The 21,682-nt window shown below is 45.7% G+C and overlaps 1 protein-coding gene across 4 annotated transcripts in view; it reads left to right on the forward strand.

The window, feature by feature from the left end:
- Nucleotides 1–11,452, forward strand: part of diaph2 (diaphanous-related formin 2) — a 329,090-nt gene extending 317,638 nt beyond the window's left edge. For all 4 annotated transcript variants that reach the window (XM_062393632.1, XM_062393635.1, XM_062393633.1 and 1 more), the window contains one exon: nt 10,817–11,452. In XM_062393632.1, coding sequence (XP_062249616.1) covers nt 10,817–10,881 — 65 coding nt within the window. In that variant the 3' untranslated portion in view covers nt 10,882–11,452. The remainder of the gene's footprint in view (nt 1–10,816) is intronic.
- The last annotated feature ends 10,230 nt before the right edge of the window (nt 11,453–21,682 follow it).

Here is a 21,682-nt window from a genome sequence, read left to right on the forward strand (position 1 = left end):
TAGGATTGTGGTTGGAGAAGTCGTTGAACTGAGCCACGAAGGACAAACAAGTTAAATGCAAAATAGTGACTAACTAAACCAATTAAAAACCAACAGTAATCCCCAGATGTGCTAGTGTACCCACCCATGTTTGTTTTTTTACACTGCATCTGCATATTCATTCATTCATTATATGGAAACTCAGGCATTAGTCCCCACAGTGAATGCTCAGGTTGCCTGATTATTATTTTTTACTCTACATGACGCTAAAAATTTTAAAGTATTTCCGTTATTAATGTATCTGTGGATTTGTTTTATCCTCAAAGTGTAAGAAAATAGTAGAATGTTAGGATAGCTCTTTTTGTCTGAAGTTGTTTGTGTTATCCAATAGAGTTGTTGCTCTATCTGTTTAATCTTTGGCCTTTTTAAAGGGATTAATTAGACTACACTGTTTCATGCACGTGTCTAATTACCAGACCAACATAATAATAAGATAATGTTAATAATGAAGAGGAAGAATATGAATGAGACAGGGTTTTTCCCCCTGTGAACCTGGATTGATGCTCCGGGTAGAAGAACCACCTCTGCTTACAAACCTTCTCTCCCTTCTCTGTGCTTTGGACAGAAATCTAACACTATTCCTAGAGATGGAGCTTTAGCATTCCTCTTGTTTACAGTGAAGGAGTTGTTCTGCTTCCTTAACATGGCACAAACAGATGTTTGTTCTTGCAGCGAGTGCAGGGTGTGTTTTTTTTAGCCTGGCTTGTTTTATAAGTATTAATACTGTCAGCCCGATGCTGAGATTCTACTTGTCAGGCATTATCTCCTCATCCAAATGGATTAGTGTGCGTATGCGTGTGTGACCGTGTGTGTGTGTGTGTGCGCACTCCTTGTGTTTACGCGCCCTGCCTTTGTGTCTATTTGTGTGTGTGTGCTGCCAAACTTATTTGTGCTTCTTACAATACGCCTCTGAACATTATGCACCTGTGAGCGTGTGTTTTCCTGGGTGTCATCTTGAGCGCACTGTGAAGGTGTCATTGTGGAGCCGGGGCCCTGTAAGCTGTCAGGCGCTGAGAGATGCTGCACCTCTAAAGGCCATGCTTCCTGGGCCTCTCCTGTCTATTATAAGCCCTGAAACACTCATCAAGGCTGTTGCAGTGCACCCCCCGTGTCCCTCAAGCAGCCACAGAGAGAAGCCACCTTTCTAACTAGGAGAGCCCTTGCCTCTAAACTTCGCATACCCTTGTCTTCCATTCTGACATGATGAACGCACAAGGCAGTAATGAGGCGCCGGGGTTGTCAGGGCATCCATTTTGTTTTTGCTCAAATCCGAGTCTAAAGCCACAGAATCCGACCGTTTCTCCATTTTGAGACACGCTCGGTCCCGCCTCTCTCCGAGCCGCACTTCCTCACCAGTGCCGGGGGTTAACACCTCATGGCTTTCTTACTTCACCTTGTAATTCACACTGACTAGTTAAGACCCCCCCCCCCCCTACCTATATGGGAAAGTATGTGCGCATGGGGTCGTGTAGGGATCTGTCTGAAATGATACACCGCACACGCAGTCAATTAATAACGCTCAGTGGAGATGGCGGCGCTGAAGGTGGTGCTACTACCCCGGCTGAGACACACTGCACTGAGACCAGCCAGAGATTGAGATGTGTCACTATCTCACCATCTGTAACAGTCACGCCTGGCAACGTCAGACACAGATCGCCCCGATACCAGCCACATCAAATCTCCAGTTTGCCAAGCAAATAGAATAAAACAATCTATCGATCGCGCCCCACCTCCCTGTGTATCAACACAATCCATCTGTGTTTATCAGGCTATCTGGCTTCCTATCTTTTGTTGTCTGCAGGCGAGCCTTCTTCTGCTTTCTTCCCCTTGTTGTTTTCTTCCTTCCTCCTCCCACATTTGTTTGGTGATCCATCAGCCTATTTACCTTATCATGCTGCCAAACCATCCATTTACGCTCCCATCTGTCTGTCAAACTATATCTTAGCGCACATTTGTCTAACTATCTCGCTGTCTACTCATTCACCTGTCAATCACGGGGGCTCGCCTTGGCAGCGGCAGGTCCCAGCCTCTCCGGATGATGCCGTCTGTGAACTCATCAGCTCATAAGAGCCCTGGACAAAGTAATTAGCTTCTTATCACTTCATCTTAAGTTTTACACTGTATTAACTGCACTCCATTTAATTATAGTGTGGTTGTGTCAGTTTTGGAGGTTGATGGATATATGGACAGAGGTTACAAAGTGTGAGGTGATGGTGTAATCAGTGACCTATTTAGTTGTTTGCTAAATTTGGAAGCACATATAAAGTGAAATATAAAAGTTCATGTCTCGGTAGTTTTTCATGCAACATGCTCAGTGCAGGCTGTTCCCTGTGATCTAGATAACTGCCTCGACTGAATCCAACAGAAGCAGGTCACTGCTTTGGCTCGGTCCGGTTCAGATCAAGCCTCAGTGGAGCACGCCAGACACTGATGTCCATGTAGTCAGGGGGTCTGGCCTCCCATAGAGGCCCAATCAGTCCTGTAGGATCAGTGACTGCCCCCCCCTAGGCACCAGAGAGCCTTGGCCTGATGGATTACCCTCTCTCCTGGCTCTGGCCTGTGAAACACAGGCTTCTGAAACAGGCCCCATCTGCGCTCCCCATGGCTCCTTCATGCCTTGTGGCCACAGTCTTGGGTTGCTGGTGAAGCCCCAAATCACCAACCTCAGTGAACTGTTCATATTGCAACACGGATATTCCACAAGTCTATGTTACACATGAAATAATCAACAATTGAATCTATTTTGAGGTAAAAAAAAATATTGACAAACATGCAAAGGTTCCAGGTCATGAAATATTAAAGGTTGATACTTTGCTAAGTCAATATTGTAAATTAAATAATTTGCTTGTTTGGTGGGACTGGAGATTGCGACCGGCACTAAACAGTGTTTTATAGACCAAGAAATAAATCAAAGAAAACAATTCAGCAGTTAAATTAATTATAAAATAATACTTCTTTGCAGCCATGGTAGATTAATGAAATGAAATGAAGATGATGTTATTCCTTGTCCTGCTCATAAGGGTCTGCCATTCCTAATACCACCCGACTAACCTACAACGTTCACTTTAGTATTGAGCCGAAAGAGATAATGTCAAAGTGTAAAGTAAAACTCCAACTGCAGGAAAACAGGTGAGCGCTGCTTAGCGGCTTCAGGAATTTACTCTCGGGGATATTTGTTTTCTTCCATGGTTATTCTTGGGGTGAAGCCAGCCCCCTGAAACTGGACTGCTGAGAGGACAATCATGAATGGGAGTTTTGCCTCAGGCGCCGATCGATCGCAAAAGTGTTTTCATATAACTGTTCATTTGAGCTGTGTGCGCCTCCGCTGCATCCCAGAACGCCGGGATGCATTGTTCCGTGACTGAGGATTCAAGTCCAGCAGAGATATTTAAAGGAGATTTCTGAACCTGAGGGGCCCAGTGAGGAATCGCTGCTTCCTGCAGTCCGCCGGGCTCGTTGTGTTCAATCACAAGTCTAACAAATGTTTGCTGAGCTTTAAGGGGAACGATGGATTTTTTATTTTAGCTTGAGATTACCACACACATGGATTCACGGAGAGCTTAAAGTTCACGTTGTACACGCAGGTTTTACCGGCACGAACAAAATCTCTCTCTCCCTCGCTCCTCTTGTTTTGTCCTCGGTGGAGAGATGTCGAAGCTTCCCTGCTGTGGAGATAAAATGCTACTTTTCTTGCCTCTGAAAATAAGCATTTGAATATGAACATGTGCAGTGGTTTCCCAGGCTCCTCAGACATATGTTGTGCCAAGCAGTCAGAAGGCATTACTTTAAGTCCAAGTTCCCTTAGGTAGGGTTGTTAAAGGGTAGTGTGTGAGTGTGTGTGAGTGTGTGTGTGTGTGTGTGTGCACTTTCTGCCGTGTCTGCGGGGAAGCGGTTCACAGAAATAGGCTGCAGTTATGCAGTAAGCCCGACGATCACAGCACCGGGAGGAGAGATGGGGCTACTGGCAATAACGGGGGGGGGGGGAAATTGTATGCCCGACCACTAGCTCTGATGCCATTTTTTTTTTGAGTGATGGTCCACGGCCCAGTTTTTGTCAAAGGGAGTCTGGAACTTAAATGGAATCCAGGGAGGGAAAGTGGCGAGAGGGGGGGGGGGGGGGGGGTAGCCGTATTGACTATCTGGGTCAGTCACCAGTATTTCCGAGCGTGCACATCGCGGTACCCACGGAGATAGAGTGGTGATAGAGGCTCGCAAAGATTAAACCACATCCCGGGCACTGTCAAAACCGATTGCATGTGTTATGACCACCCTGCTCTCCGAGAAGCTCTCCTCGTTACCCCTTATCTCAACAGACTGTCAGTTCAACTCGCTCTGCCTCCACATTCTGTATACAGCCTGTCAAGCAGGAACACAGACCCCGTACACACGCGCGCCAAATCTGAACACTAAGAGATTTAGTGCTGAGATTTGTTAATTTACCTCGTCTGCTTCCCTGGGTGTTCAGGAATCAGGAGTGACCGGGGTTCTGGTGGTCAACCTTGTGTGGTTATGTGGGTAGCGAGGAGAATTGGAAAGAAAAGCAGGGAGAGAGTGAGAGAGGGAAACTTGCCGCCATATTTTTAGCAAACTTGTTTAGGGCATTTCACTTTCATCGTGGAAGTGGGATCAACCTCTCTCCTGCTACCATGTCAAGCACCGATTAAAAAACCCTTCACTCTCAGATCCTCTGACATTTTCACAACCCCTCATTTTGGTCATTTCCGTGATACTTATTAACAGCATCTGTACAAACCTCCACAAATGTGTTTTTGTGTCTGTACTGTCAGGATTACAGACACAGACGTAACAGACAAGCAGGCGAGCGAAGTGTACATGTAGGCTGACATTGATTACACGGAGAAATGTTGAAAGCCATTCTGGGACAAACAGAAAATCAATACATGGAAATGTTGGTGAAGCAGAATCACAGAGTCCGAGTATATCAATATAGTTAATTGTGTAAAGCATGTTTAAAAGAAGAATAGGTGTTCAATCATGACGTTAAACTAAACTGCTGAAAAGCTCCTGTGTGTATGGATACATGTCATCATCTTATTCTGCATATTTCTTTCAGAGCAATACTTTAAATGTATTGTGTTGTAATGGCAAAACTAGAATTCTGTAGACAGGGACATTAAGAATATTGTACCAGCATGTATATTCAGAAATAGATGAAAGTTAGATTTATATATATTTTTTTTAAAGTCTTAGCATTGATGTGTATTCTATGCTATGCAACCATTGCATTGTTTTGTGTTGTTATACCGCGAGGAACCCTGTGTTGGCTGTGAACTGTGCTGAGCAGTGTCTCGATGCAGCAGTGAAAACAACTCTCAGATTCAAGGCGAAATCAAATCTGAGTGGAAATTTGTCTGTTTTTTCTTCTCGTCTTTGAAAAACCAACACAAACAAGGAAAGAAAGAAAAATTGGAATAATGCCCAACACATGCATCGCAGTGGCTCAGAGGAAACAAGTCGGGCTTTAATCTTTGGTAATGCATCGGTTTGTGTACATTTCAGCTGCTCGGTATAAATCGATGGTGACTCGAAAGGTTCAGTGACGCTCTTTCTTCTTCCGCCCTCCCTCCCCTTCGTCCTTCCCCCCTCTTCTTCCTCCTCTCTTCACTTGCACTTCACCCCCCCCCCCCCGCTCCTTGTTTGGGGTGATTACTCTTACCAGTGAACGAGAGCCTGTGCTTGCCCCGACTGTAGTTTTGCGATACCCGGCCCATAACTTTCAGCTGGAAGAAATAGCTTCTCTCCCTCTGCATCCCATTTATACACCGTATCTTGTTTCTGTGTAGGGAGTTCCATTACTCTGTAGCTTGGAGGCAGGCAGAGGCAGGAAGAAGGGGGGGGGGGGGGGGGGGGGGGGGTTGGAGTAGATGAAAAGAGGTGATAGAAGGTTGCGGCTGGTGCTGCCGTGGCTGGTGCTGCGGATCCTCGCCCTTTTGACGGAGGAGGAAACACGACGTGTTGATGTGGGGGGATTTTAATCACATCTGTTATTATAATTATCTCATGAAAATATGTGAGTGCAGAGCAACTCGGATCAAATCAACACACTTTGGAGAAATCATCGGAATGCTCATTAATGTGCTGTAAAAGAAAGTCTATTAAAGATTTGCACTCAGTTAGCAGTTTAATAGGAACTCCTATCTCAGCCTGATGCAGAGGCAGAGGGGCTGCAGTTGATCCGTCCTCCATGATGGGTTTAATGTTCAGTTTTATTCAGATTATTTTATAGATGCATCAATTCGACTTCATGATAATTTTGTAGATGATGATACTTTTGAATTTTACAGATTTACACAGAAATATGTTTCTGTTATTTACCCTCATTGGGTTGAACAGGCAAAAGACCAAAACTAATTTTATAAATTATAAAAAATTATAAACTGTATTTATATATTATTATTTTATTATTATTATTGTTATGCATCCATCCATCCATTCATATAAACATTAATAGAGCAGGTCTATACACTGCGCCTTTTCTATCACACTCCATTTTGGGCTCAGTTTCTTGCCCAAGGACACTGAGCTGGGATTCAAACCACCAACCTACTGGTTAGTGGACAACCCTCTCTGCCTCCTGAGCCACACCTAAGTAATACAAACACCTCTCCATCTAGAGCTGTACATTTCACCAGCATCACAGACTGCATGACCCTAAATCAGAACCAGCCCCTCTCTAAAACAACAATCTGAACATTACAACCTTCATGACGGAGGATTTACTGCAGGACTGTTGTTTAGGTCTGAGCTATTTGTGGCTAACAAGCAGACGACGGAGTGGATCCTGTGATACGTGCAGCTCCGCTCCTCCTTTATGATGCATCCTGTTTGTCTTCTGCAGCTATTTACACACACGATTAGTGAGAATGCGAACCTGACCTTGTTATCGTGGCCTTGATGGATGTGAACGCCACGTGTAGATGTTGGCGCGGAGTCTGACGCCGCCCTGATACGATATTTAACTAACGCTGCGTAATCCTTCTAAAAAAGTCTTCCTGTTCACACCGGCCAGTGAGAGGTAATTTCTCAAAGTATCCCACGCTGGAAGTGTTTGATCGATGGCTGGCAGCTTTCTCCTTCTCCTGCGCGTGGCGGAGCGAGCTCGTGAAGGAATCCCACGCAATTAGCCGTGACAATTAGATGACAGTGACATAGAAGTCATGATGGTGTTTAATCTCTTCCGGGGGAACCCGTCAGGGGACAACGCAGCTCCATCGTCCATCACAGGATGAGATGACGTCCCACTGGAGGCCCTCCAACAGTCAGGAGCAGGTTGGAGTTGACTGTGCCATCTCAAGGCCTCGGCTTCGGCTCTTTAGTAATCTTGGCATCCTCTCCTCCCCCCATTACCATTGTCTTATTCAGAGCCTCTCCCTTGTGACCGGGATCATCATGATATACATGCAAGGATATGCCTGTGTGTGTGTTACTGTGTGTGTGTGTGTTTGATTTTTCAAAACAATCCACCATTTCTCTATGCACCACTTGAACACTTAAGCAACAAAGTATTTTCATCTGTGTGTGTGTGTTTGTATGAGTGTCTGTGTGTGTGTGTGTGTGTGTGCGTGTGTTTGTGTGTGCGCGTGTGTGTGTGTGTGTGTGTGTTTGATTTTCGAAACAATCCAACATTTCTCTATGCACCACTTGAACACTTTAGCAACAAAGTATTTCCATCTGTGTGTGCGTGCGTGTGTGTTAGTATGTGTGTGTGTGTGTGTGTGTGTGTGTGTGTGTGTGCGTGTGTGTGTGTGTGTGTGTGTGTGTCAGTGACTTCCCCCTCCATCTGCCCACCCTCACTGAAATCCTTGGTGCATTCAGTAACATTTTGAGAAACGGTGCCAGGCAACGTTTAATTAAGTTTTGATATGCCAACATGTCCCCGCTGTAACGCGGGATGCCTGTTCTTCTTTTTATCAATGTCTCCTCCTGTTCTTGTGCTCCTCTGTGGCGTGCCTACTGTAACTCGGGAAGATGTCACCTCTGGGAGAAGCAGGTAAAGAAGCCATCAAAACCAGCGCAAGTAGAAAGAGCCGCAATCAGCACTCTCTAAGAAAAACCCGTAGAGTTTGTCCTTTGTGGATCGCTCCGCCACATCCCCAGTCTAACTTTATTTGCTCCCCCCCCTCGCCTCCCAGCCCCCCACCCCCCTGCCTCTGTGTGTACGTGCTCTTGAAGATTTCAATCCAGCAGAGGTTAGTCGTAATGTGTCTCTCCCAGTAGAAATGGCTGCTGTTTGTTCAATTGTTGTGATGGATTGATGTGGGGCGGGGGGGGAAGATGGCTCTTAACGCACCTGAAGATAGGAACAGAGGAGTCTTCATGAGAAGCCGACAGCTCTCCCTTCCACCAGGAGGATCCTGTGATGGCAGATTTGCTGGAAGTTTTTCTTTTTTTTTTTGTTTTTTTTGTGCAAAGTCTAAAGATTCCCCACGTATTTGGTCAGGTGAGACACATTTCCCCTCTAATGGATGTGTTTCATTTTGTAATTCCACAAACGTTCCTCGGCCGACTGTGCAGCTCCGCGCCTGTAGGGTTTCAACAAGTGGTCACACTAATGGTCTCCATTGTTTTCAGTTTACCCAGCGTAGCAAACATCTGCCTTTTCAAAAAACACAATGCAAAACAGTGCTCAGACTACACCTCTTCTTTAAATCAGTATGAGGGTATACTGTATGTTTATAATGTGTGTGTGTACTTGAACTCTAAATGTACATGTGTGTTGTACTCGGCTGGAAAACATCACATGTGTGTTGCCCCCTTTTCAAACCCTCTGTAGTTGCGATTTCTTTACAAATCTTTTTTGTTGTGCTCCAGCTTTTCTCCCATTATATGACTGGAGGCTCCCGTTGTATAGTCCTCTTTCTTCTTCTGTCCTATCTACCTTATTAAATGCAGCAGAAGCCCCCCCCCCATTCGAGACAGTGGCTCCACGCTAATGCTCCTCTGACAGACTGAAGGTTGGGCCTTGCGAATCATTGGCTGTGGATAAAATATGGATGATCTACTTTTTTGTCATTTGTGTGTTCCCATGTGTTTTCTTTCTTTGTTGTGCACAATGGAAGCTTGTTTTGAAAGCAGGGACGTTGTACAAGTCCTGGTCACTGAGTGAAACACACCTGTCGACAGGAAAATAGGCGCCTGGGTAATTTGGGATGTTTTGGACACGCTGCCAGAACATGTGAGCTTTAAAGTGTTCACCCAACATAGCTTCAATTAAATGAGGATTTTTCAGAGGGTTTTTTTGTGAAAGATTTTCAATGTCTTCCTTTTGTTCTCTCTGTTCCTTCCCTCCCTCCCCCTCTATCTCTCCTCCTGTGCACCATCTGCATGATGCTTTGTATCCAATCTGAAGGAGGAGTGCGCTCTGTTCTCCACTGTGTTGGTGGAAGTCTCTCTCTGTGCATGTGTGTGTGTGTGTGTGTGTCTGTGCGCGTGCACCGATGTGTGTGCGTTCTCAGCCATCACAGTCACTCTCAGCTCATTACCTGACATGATGGATGGAGCAAGTGCCATTAAACAACGGCCAGCCGGGGACGCCTGGCACCCTACAGCTGGCTCTGACTAATGGATATATTGGTGTCTTCATGCTTGGAAATACCTGGGAGTCCTGTGTGGGCGTGCCTGCAGTCATCTCCATGGCTATGCTTCCTGCTTCTGTGCAGCCCCACCAGCCACCTGGCTGCCCGGCGGATGCCATGGGCCTTTCTGGGCATCCATGGTTGAATAACATGGGAGGCAGTGTTTGTGTGACTCTGTCATGGAACTGGCAGCAGAGTCAATCCCAGCGTGTCTGGCCCAGCGTCCTGACCACAAACATCACAGTGAAACAGTCACTGTCACCAGCAGCCACAGGGGGCAGCGGAGATACTTCAAACTTTGATTTTCCTTCCTCTGTGGCGGGAGACATTTTGGTTTGATGACATGTTAGAGGGTTTGTGAACGTGATAACCCAGGAGCACCTGTTGGGTGTTTTAAGATGAACCTAAAAAATGTGTCACATTCAAATGTCACTTTCATGTTATGAAATGTGTTTTGGGAAGGAACTCAGGATTAATCTGCTGAACATGACAAAATAATACAAATTATGTTATAATATTATTCATTATAAGTACAAATTACAATGTCTAATAAGATAATATGATAAATAGAATGTTACACATCCAAACGATCAATTTAATTGCAACATGATATCGTGTAAGGACACTTCTGCTTGATGGATCAGTGGCAGCTCACAACCACACGGTGAAATTGCTTCGGATGACTTCAGTTATAACTGAATGATTGTTTTCCACATGTTGGTAACGTGACCTGTTGCGTCCCCGTGTCCCACTAACACGCTGCTGTGCCTCTGTGTTCTGTCCGTGCTGTACACGTGTTGTCACATCGCTCCTCTGCCCGACTCTGTCCGTGCACTCTGTCTCCCGTGCACATGCAGCATCTGATGTGAGAACAGTTGAGGGGCTCTTGAGTGGAATCCTGGATCAGCAGCTGAATAGAGTTACTATGACACCAGACACGAGCACCTCCACTCCAGCGGCTTCTTCTGTTTCCCCCCCCCCCCCCTCTCCTGCTGCCGCGCTCTCAATCAGCCTGGATTTGCTTCATGTTGCCTCCCCCCCCGCTCTCGCTCTCTTTTCTCTGCCTCCCTTAGTTTCCTCCATACAGTCTTTCATTTAGTAACACCACTTTCTTGTTCTTTCTTCCGTCTCACTCTCCCGGGGGTTCTGATTCCTTGTTGTTTCTTCTTCTCTCCGAACAGACAACCGGCGTGCAGTCCTGGAAAGGTCTCGATCGCGCCACAACGCAAATCACCCAGCTCGATGATCGCCCGCGCCTACCACAAGACGCTAGACAAGTGCCAAAGAGGCCTGCGAGGTGGAGAGCCTGAAGACGACTGAGGGAGGATCAGACCGTCCCTCACTGTGGCACACACACACACACACACACACACACACACCTTGACACACACACACTCACTCAAACACACAGCAACCAAGTTCAGAACAAAACACGGCTAAAGAAGAACTGGAGGAATCTATATTACATCACACAGACATTTCATTTTAATGGCCGCTCATCTGACACATCACGTATTTATTCAGCACTCCCGCTCTCTAAATGCTCACCTCCTCTGTCGATGGTTTCATCCATAGCATGAAACGGTCCACACGCTGCTGCTGCTGTTTGAAACTGAACGTTTTTCCACTGCCTGAAAAAAGTCAGAGCCTCGAATCTGAAATCTTTTTACATCAAACTGTTCACGTAGGGTTTGGTTTGGAGAGAGGGAAGTGCTGTGATTTGAAAGTGGACATTCAGCCGAGATGGACTGCACCATTCTGTATGTTTATCATCCAGAGGAACGTACCACGCACGGTTCATTCTGCCCCCCCCCCCCCCCCCCATTTTGTCCTCCAACGAGGCAACGATCTCTCAACGCAAGAGGGAGTTGTGTGTTTTCTTTTTCTTCCTTCCTTTTCCATCCCTCCTTCAACCAACATCAGAACAATGTTTTAAGTGTAAATGTCTGAAAGAGTCCCCATGAATCAGTTTGATTCCATCTCCTCTAAAGCCACTAGAGCTGGACCCCGTGGGTTCGCCCAGATTCCAGAGCATGTGACTCAGGGATTTTGAAAAAGAGTAATCTCCACTTTGACAAGATGCATTTTATTTTTAGTTTGTGTAATATCCAACCGCCGCCTCCGGGGGCTGATCCCTGTCCCAAGGTCGCTTTGCTGTTAACATGAGAGACTGACATATTTCTAAATGCATATAACTGCCTGGAGACGCCGACGTGACCTCTGTGACCTTCCCTGCAGTCGCACAGGTTTCCAGTGACTCCGACAGTGATGACAAACAAAATGTTTTCATTATCAAACTATTCAATCTGGGTATATTTGTCTTTTTTGAATGTAGAATTTAAAATGACATCTTTTGGAAACTGGTGGTTGAAATATTTAACAGCAGAATTTCTGTATTTTTTCCCGCCCCATTGATATTTCAAGAAATTTAAATGAGCTCTTGAGTGAAGCTGAAACTTATAGTATCACATAAACACAGATAAAATCTCCACAAAGGAACATGGTTGTTTTTCTGCTTGTATTCACATTTCCATATATTCATGTATAGAGTATACATAAATATATTGAAATCCACATTTTGATGTATTTATGGAGAGAGTATACAACAGATTGTGACATATATATTTAAGCCTAGATGAACCACAGGCATTATTTTATTCATAAATTGAAACGCCTTTGGGGAAAGGAGCAGTGAGAAGCTACTGAAGGAAACCCGTGGCTCAAACACTAAAGGGTTTTTAACACTCTATTAAAGAGCCTGTTTCCTGGCGGGATGCTGCACAGTTGTTTTCAGTAACATCTTCCATCTGATGGAGCTTTACAGCATCAAAACAATCCCCTGAATCCTCTGTGCTTGTGCACCAAATAGTGGAAAATGGGCTCTAAGCTCTGTTCCTCAGCAAGGACCCACTGTCACGATTCCTTCACGTGAGCTATTTATTCATATATTCACGCTGAGGGCGGCCCTGTCCCCTCACTGTAAGCAGATGCTACTAAAAACAACCACTGAATCCACATGGAGCGCGGCCACCACCAGATTAATCGACTAAAAGGGGGGGGTCGGCCGACCAGACGATCCCTGTCTTAACAAGTGAGTCTCCCAACGTCCTCAGATTCCCCGGCACATGGCATAAGGGATCTTTCCCTACAACACGGGGACACTTTAGTAATACCACGACTCTGCTCCAGGCTTTTTGTATGAGTGTGTGCGAGTGTGTGCCTGCACCATTCCAGCTCAGTACTCGGGCCAAATAGGATTTCCGTGTGTTTGACTCCTGAGGTGAAGAGGCGGAGGTTTTTCATTGAAACAATCTGCCGTGCCCCCCCCCCCCATCCCAGCCTGCATGCTTCTGAAAAATGCAATTTTACACCTGGTCTCGGCTCAAGGTGCATTCACGAATCTGCATATTTAAAGTAGTCAATGATTCTCTGAGTATGAGGCTGGAGCAGTTGCAGAGGGAACCCAAGAGAAGGAGGGATGGTGTGTGGAGGGGCGCTCGATGGAGGTGCGTTGTTACTTCCTTTTTTCAAATCGCCCTTCGTCCTCTCCACCGGCACAGCTGTGCAGCCTCAAGTGTTAAAAAGGACTCTTTTGCAGAAGTTCTCATTAAACACCAGTGTCTCCCGGGACATTTGGTGTTTCTTCACTTTATGATTCCGGTAATGTTTATGCCACAGCAGCCACCGGCTTCCTGTGGAACATTTACAGTGTACATTTGTTCTGAAGAATTTGCCTAATAACCTGTTTTCCTTATTGTTTAATCAGCTTGAGATATTGTTTTTTACCCCACATGTGCCACTTGTGGTTTGTTTTTGAACAAACACCACAATGACAGAAAATCCTTTTTTTATTTTTTTTTTTAATTTTGGGATATTAAAGGGAGTGGAGGTCTCTCTGAAACTTTTAAAAAAGATTGTACAGACATAAAAAACTTTTTTTGATTTATTTAATTCATCCTTTAATGAATACTGAGCTAATTAAGAACTGTCATTCTGAGTATGAGATTGTGATGTGATGACAAAATGACAGTGCTGTGGTATTTCTCATCTGAAACACGCAAACATCTTTTGTAAGATGTCGCCAATTAGGACTTTTAGATAAATCATGTGTTGACTTCATCGTAGAACGTCATGAGCAGCAGTGTTCGCCATCGTAGAAGTGTCAACACGAACCATTGTTTCGATGGCGTGTACAACGCCTCAGAAAACAATGGGTTTTGCCGTTCGTTAGACCAAGTGGCTGAAATGTCAGATCTCTAATTATTTTTCTTATTAAAAGAAATTAAAGCCTAAAAAAAAACGTTCAACTGTCAAGAAGCTTCTACGATGACCACGCTCCTCATCAGCCATGTCAGTGATTGTTGTATTTCTCCCTCTCTCCCGTCTTCTAGGATCATCAGAGTTCTGTGTTTTAGAGAGAATAGCAGCAGAGCTTCAGATCTCAGGTCTGACCTCTCCCGTCGTTTAGTGTCCCATCATCCCATCGTCTTCTAGCTTGTGAACTAACAAACCGAGGTTAGGACTTGTGCTCATGGTGATTGTAAGAATGAGGAGGCAGGGGTAGGAGAAACGATTTTATCAATACATTTTGCAAAGGTGCTTTTCCCCCCCCCCCGCCATGGTGACTGGTGACAAGCAAAACGCGACTTCCGCCCACTGACTGTGCACTTTACCTCAGTGGATATTCTGCTCAGGCGGAGGAAGAGCCGACGTGTCTGACATCGCCACTAACAGAGTGAACTACTTGCAAAGTCTTTTCTCCTGGTAAATAGTTCCCAGCTGCCACATATCCAGTTCTTCCCTGGTTTGTTAGCGCTTTCTGTTGATTAGCGGCGAGGCCAATTATGGTTGAATCAACACACAACCCTCACAACTGTTGACAAACCCGCTCTGACCACAAACGTGTAAGCTGCCGTATCCCTGCCTACCTTCCATGTTGTCATTGAGTTTGTTGTATTGTCTTAAGAAACATTTATATTTGTAACATTTTAAGTTTATTTGTATCCTTGAGGACATTGAAAACATGGTTATGCACACTGTCCTGTCACGGAATATGATACTGAATAATAACCCCCTTTTGTTATATAAACTTATTTCTGAAAGGTATATTTTGTGTGTCTTGCATTTATTTGATCGCACCTCACTGGTATTGAAGCATTTCTCCATCTCCATTTATTCTTAAAGTGGTCACTTGTGTTTCAGGTGTGATTGTCCTCCTCTGCTCGGAGTCAGGGCAGAGGAGTCCTGCCCCGGGTGAACTTATGGACAGGGATTACAGAGAGCTGCAGGTGGTAGCACATGATGAATGGGACAGCTTCCCCCCCCCATAAAGGCAACATATTTGGACCTTGGTGTCCCCCACTGCTTTATCTTGTACAGTGTCACAGGCAAAGTGATAATTCTGTCATGTCCAACGGCAGCTTAGGGAAATTACTCCAGTCAGAAAATACATATCCAGAAGAATTGCACTTTTTAATCATTTTCCAGACCTGGGAATCTCCTGTGTTGCTCCACACTCCCCGTGTCGGGGGGGGGGGAAGAAAAGGCTGCATGGAAATTTGATAATTTTATTATGTGATAAAGAAGGTTTTAATAAAATAAGCAGGGGAAACATTTTCTCTGGATTTCATCTCTTATTGACACTCGGAGGGGAGAGAGAAAAAACAGGTTTTGTGTGTAATGTTATTACAGGCAACCTGGGTTCGGATTTCATCTTTCAATTTAAAATTAGAAACCACGCTTTATTTCGGCGAAACCAACATATGGGAGAAATTAAGCAGCATGTGTGAGCGCTTGACTGGGAGAGGCATGGACTGGGCTGTTCCTCCCTGTCTGGCTGTCTGAGTCCCAGGAGCCGGCGCCGAGTGGCAGGCCAGCGCTGCTCCTGTCTCAGCCCCTTAGCGTTACTCTCCCTCCACCCCCCCCCCCCCCATACACACACACACACACACACATACACACCACCCCCCCAAACATGCTCCAAACCAATGGCATGTTCGCCGTGAATGTGCCATGTCCCACTTCCCCCGCTGCTGCATGACATCATAAAATTAGGATTGACATGGGGAAGTAACCCTGTGGCCACAGAGGGCCTCTCTCACTCTCCCCCCCCTGCACACACAGACACACACACACTCACTCAGCGTCATGTTGTGAGTCTAAAGGCCTGATCGTGTCGGAGTCTCTCCTCCTCCCAGTGTGTGCAGCCAGACAGATGGAGATTCATCTCTCAACAAGCTGTGTTTAGAGATGTGTGCTGTAGAACACAACCCTAATTAGCTTTATTGTTGATCTTAGCAGGTTCATTTGTTCTAGGCTGCAAGTAAACATGCGGAAAGAGGCCAACCTAGTTCTCTGTGGCGTTGCAGCTTTAAAAGGCAGTTTTTTTTTTTTTTTTATCTTTCTTGACTTCCCAGGTGTTTCAGAAAGATAATACCCCCCCCCCCCTGCTATATTTGTCTGGTCTGGTTTAATTGCACTTGGTAGCAAAGGTGAGGTATCTGTCTTCGTCGGGATGGTAGAACTATAGGGACGAGGTACAGGAAGTGTGTTTGTTTAATGAGCTAAGGGGAACAGTCGGGTGTGTGTGCGCGCATCTTATTTATTTATTTGATCCAGTTTTTTTATTTTTACAAACCTCCAGCTAAGTAGCCTTGTCAGAGTCTGAGAGATGAGCCGGGCCCACACAGGTTCCATTCTCTCTTCCCACCCTCTTCCCTCGCACCGTGCACAGTCGTGTTTCCAGTGCGCCTGGTGACTTATCAGTTGTCAGCGGGAGAGCAGCATAATTATGTTTCATTTTTTGCATTTCCACCTACTTGAGAATACACAAACATTATGGAGATGAGACAAAGCAGACAGTAACGATCGCCCCCCCCCCCCCCCCTCCCTTTACCTGAGCCAATTCTGTCTGAGGAGAGATCTTCAAGCAGCGGTTTGCACTGAAACAGCAGACTTAAATAAATGCACCTGTGTGTGTCTGTGTGTGTGTGTGTGCGTCTGTGTGTGTGTGTGTGTGTGTGTGTGCTAGGGCAGAATGGATGTCTTAGTGAATATGTCTGTGGAGGAATTCTCTTGTTCTGCTGGTGTGTTTGAATTTAAGTCTGTCACATAGTGTGACCATCTACAACAGGGCTGCACCAGTCACTGTGTTTTCAAGATGAACTATTAAGTTCAACTCGGAAATCATGTGTTTTCTTAGATCTCCTGTTTTCTTAGTGACATGGATACAAAGATGTGATGCACTATCAAGGAACTGCTACCAGTTATTCCCAGTGACTAAATATGGTACTGCATCAAATAAATATAGTGCAAAAATAATACATATTACAAAAGTGCATATTTTTTTTGGTGATGTGAGGCCAAAACTAACATCTCAGTTTTTTTGTATTAATGCCTTTTCCATTTTAGGCTTGAAATCCTATGTGGACCAATCATTCTCCATCCATTATGTAATCTGCTCCTCCATCGAAGGGTCACGAGGGGAACTGGAGCCGATCCCAGCTGCCACCGAGCGAGAGACGAACCAGGGAACCCATGTCACCGTATACAGCTGCACACATTCTGCAGAACTCACACACTACCTGGCCACTTCTTCATCTGATAAATCAGTCCCCGCCGCCGTGTGATGAAGGGAGAGCGGCTGATTGTGTTCACGATACGATACAGAGCGGGGGGGGGGGGGGGGGGAGCATCGGCAGAGCAGGTTGGACGATGGAATCAATGATATCACAAAACACAATCTACTGATCTCACTGCAGTCGGTAATAAATAGCAACAGAATGCTGATTGATGTGCATCTGTTGAACGTTGGCCTGTAGCCGGCATCCAGGGGAGCTGCTGTGTTGAGAGGCTGTCGGCCCATATGGAGACATGAAGACTGTTTAAAACCCAGAGGGGGGGTGGGGGGGGGGGGGAAGCAGTGCATCAGTGGTTCGCTCTTGTTCAGGTTCAATCTATATCTAAAATACATGAATAAGCAAGACTCTGTTTGTGATCCAATCATCACGTGAGGTTTTAGAGGGGAGACGCTGATGTGTTGGGGGGGGGGGGGACAGACGGACGAGAGAGAGAGAGAGAGAGAGAGAGGGGAGACAGACAGTTTGTCAAAGCTCTATAGAAACCATTATCTCAGACTGGAAGCAGAAGACAGGGGAGCAGGGTTTTATCCACATTCAATCCAGCAAATGACTTTTCTGAAGGATTCAGTCTGGCTGCTTTAAATAAATGTGATAATGAAGTTGAGTGAGGAATCAGATTGTTCTCATCTTGTTTCAATGATTTCAGTTTTTGTTGCGGAAGCTTTAAACTTCTCCCCAGAACCTGAGGATGTTTCCCTGAGCATCAATCATTAATGACTGAGTGGTTTACGGACAGATAACTGAGAATTATGATGTATTTATAATAATAATAATGTTATATTAGATATGTTTCATATTAACATGATGACCTTGGTAATAAGAGCATGTTATCATCTGTCTTTAACAGCATGTTATCCTGTGTTCTCACTGATGTGGTGATATGGACATAAAGGTTATTTTTTATAAACTCATCTGTTGATTATTTTTGTATTTGCCAATCAAGGTTAATTTAATTTCTTGTTCTAAACCCAAATGTTTTATTTATTTAAACATAAAACCAGCAGAAAATCTGTGAAGAATAACAGCAGCAGATGTTTGGACTCAGAATAATGATGATTAGTGGACAACCAGCACCAAAGTGATTCATTCTTTCAGCCTTGCAGTGAACTGACATTAACATTCTATCTCCTCCTTGTTTTCCTCAGCAGAGTGTGAACTCTTCCTTTGTTCACTCGCAGACTCTCAGACTCTCGGAGCCTCCTCCTCCCCAGACGTTCAAACAAATGATCCGTCCTCTTTATCTCCTGTTTTCTCTCTCGACCCTGGAGTCAGTGGAAGTCACTTGTCACCGTGTTTGTCCGAGCGGCGCTGCCACAGTCCCGCCGCTCACTGATCAATACACCCCCGCTTTCACTACATGGAATTTAAAAATGGCCCAGGCAGCGGATGTGTCTTCTCTGTCACTTAGCTTCAACTGTTGTCCTCTAACACTTCGTCTAATAACGCCAACCCGACACCGACTGATGCTCGTATTAACCCGCCCAGCGACAGGTCCCCCCCCCGGAGCTTGTGCTTTAGTTTGGGTTCGAATTAATCCACTGCCTGTTTTCCTCCTTCTTGCTGCTGCAGCATTGCACCTCCATGATCACAGTTCATTGCTCCTTCTTGTATTCTTTTGCTGCATGCTGCCTCACCCCACCCACCTCCTGGAGACACGGCTCCCAGCAGGGAGAGGGTCAGCTCAGAGGAGACTTCAACCTGTCAGAAAAAATTCTCATCTCGCCCCTCATGCCTGCCTTCACCGTCCAGCCCCTCTGTCTCCCACACGTCTCCCACGCCTCCCTCTCTGGCACCCATCACTCCTCTTTTCCTGTGCTACCCTCCTCCTCCTCCTCCTCCTCCTCCTCCTCCTCCTCCTCCTCCTCCTCCTCCTCCTCCCTTTGCCATTTGATTCAGATCACTGAGTTAGCCTGCGTCTCCTTTTGTCTGCGGCTCTATTTTACCTGGCAGATGGACAGAGGGAGGAGAGGAGACGGACTCACGTGGAGGTGTGGGGGGGGGGGGGGGGGGGGGGCGTCTACATTTGTGTGTGTTCGGGGAGATGGAAAGGTAGAGCGAGAGAAAGGGAGGCGAGAGAGAGGCAGAAACTTTATTTCTCTGGGAGGTAAAATGTCAAACAGCGATGAAGTGAGGAGACTTTCATCTGTCAGACTTGTGTGAGGTCTTACCTCTCAGGCTACTGAGTGACAGGGCTGCAGTTAAAAGAGAGCGGAGATGTGAAAGTGAGGGCGACAGAATGAGTTTACCTCTCGCTCAGTTAGCTTGTCACGCGGTATCAGCCTAAATCTGTGCGTGCCCTATTTTACCTAGGCCAATGTGTGTGATGTCAAAGACAGTTTTTTTTTTTTTTTCGTTCGTTTTTGAACAATTAATAAAAAAAATCCCCAAAATGAATCTTCCAGAAAAAGTGCGAGGCCACTAAACTTTTTCTTCGGAAACAGTCGAACATTAGGACGATTAGTCGGCAAGTGTGTTTTCATCTCCACGGCTGTGTGGTCGTTTGAAGTCGTACAATATGGCCCCCCAAAAAACAGTGGCTGCAAAAGTCTGACTCACTGCGAAGTCACTGACATGCCCTACATCCCCCTACATCCCCCTACATCGCTCTACATCGCTCTACATCGCTCTACATCGCTCTACTACCGAGCTCGTGCTCTCAGCCCGTGGGCGACGCCTCCGAGCGCCGCACAGATTCAGGCCTAAGAATAGAGGAGGGATTGATGGATGTAGAAAGGGAGGATGGGAGCCTGGTAATTGAGTGAGTGGCCTTCTGGATGTGGAAGCCTGAATAAAAAGTATAAAGCCTTCCTCGGGATCATTTCACTCAAAAGTACATAAAAGCTCTTTCAAAGTTTCTCTGTGTTCTTTGCCCTCCACTGAAATAGTCCCTGCGGAGGGAATGCAGAAACACACAAACACTCACGCACTGCTTCCTGAAAGAGGAGGATAAAAGGGTTGACCCTGCAAACATGCATGCACGGCACACACACACACACACACACACACACACACAAACACACACACACACAAACACTCATGATAAATAGAGGGCATTCCATTCAGGCCTCCTAACGGTTCTTTTTTCCAGCTCTGCATCTTAAACCCAGATTATTAATAATGCTCCAGTGGAAACCAGAGCTTCTCATTTTCCTCTGAAAGCTTTAAAGTGTGCGAGCGAGCAAACAGGAAGATCTCTGTCGGGCCCGGCAGCAAGTAATGACCCCGAGAGCGAGAGGACTGGTCGTCAGAGATAAAGGGAAACGAGAGGTTTCACTCAGGAGAGACTTTTTGTTCCTCGGCCGTGGAGAGAGAGGACGGAGTGGATGAAGAGCTGGAACCTGGGGACAGACACACAACATGTTGTAAAACACAAAAAGGCTTCGTCAGCGTGACACAGGCTACACAAGCACAGAGAGGAGTTATATGTTCACAGTGTCATGCACGATTGGATTGTTTTTATAATGAATTTATATACATATGTGTGTGTGTGTGTATGATATATATATATATATACATAAATAATGAGATAACAAGAGATTCACTTTACCCAAATTTATTCATTTAAAAATGTCATAAAACAAAAAGAATAAACGAGCTAACGTTTAATATTTAATTTGACTTAATCGACGAAAGCTGGTTCGTTTTCTCTTCTTCAACAGAACTTGCGGGTTTGTTAGCAAGTTCAACAAACACAACTGAATGTGTGATTCTTACAATAATGTTGTGTGATACTTTCTGTAAAGTTGTGAGATCTTTTCTGTCACGTTGTGTGATACTTTATGTAACGTTGTGTGATGCTTTATGTAACGTTGTTTTCTGGGGTATGTTTTTCTCGGTTTTCCCAGAGAACAATTGATCTTGATGAAAAGAATCGGACACATGATGGGAACCGATTTGATGGTGTGAACTCTGGTGCAGCTGATGAATTGAACGGGACTGAGAACCATTCTAGTCTCAACATGTTCCTCACACCAGGCTTCTTTCTCAATGGTGTCAAACATTACTCACTCCCTCAATGTGACAACTTTGTCTGAGTGACACAACAAAATATGTGTGTGACCAAATATACACACAGTGTGTCAGCTGGGGACACTGACAGCCCTCCTGCCCCACCTGACACTGAGCCCATGTATGACAGCGTGTCTTCCCCTCTGGCCCTTCTTCCTCTGTGCCCGCCCTGGGGCCAGCCTGCCGTGGTGGCGTGCCGCCTGTTTGAGACCCGCTCACCTGCCTGTGCCCACACACCAGCGCTGGCTCTGTCAGTGTCACGGCATCGAACCGTGTGTTGGTGCTCTCTCTCCCCGTGATGTGTCCTTCTGGGGAGTTGAGGGAGCAGCACAAGGTGACTGTTGATATTAGGATGTAGCATTTGCCACGCTGGGGTGCCTCCCTCATTGGTGGTTCATG

The sequence above is a fragment of the Platichthys flesus genome, chromosome 8, assembly GCF_949316205.1.
Source record: "Platichthys flesus chromosome 8, fPlaFle2.1, whole genome shotgun sequence".
Classification (NCBI taxonomy): Eukaryota; Metazoa; Chordata; class Actinopteri; order Pleuronectiformes; family Pleuronectidae; genus Platichthys; species Platichthys flesus.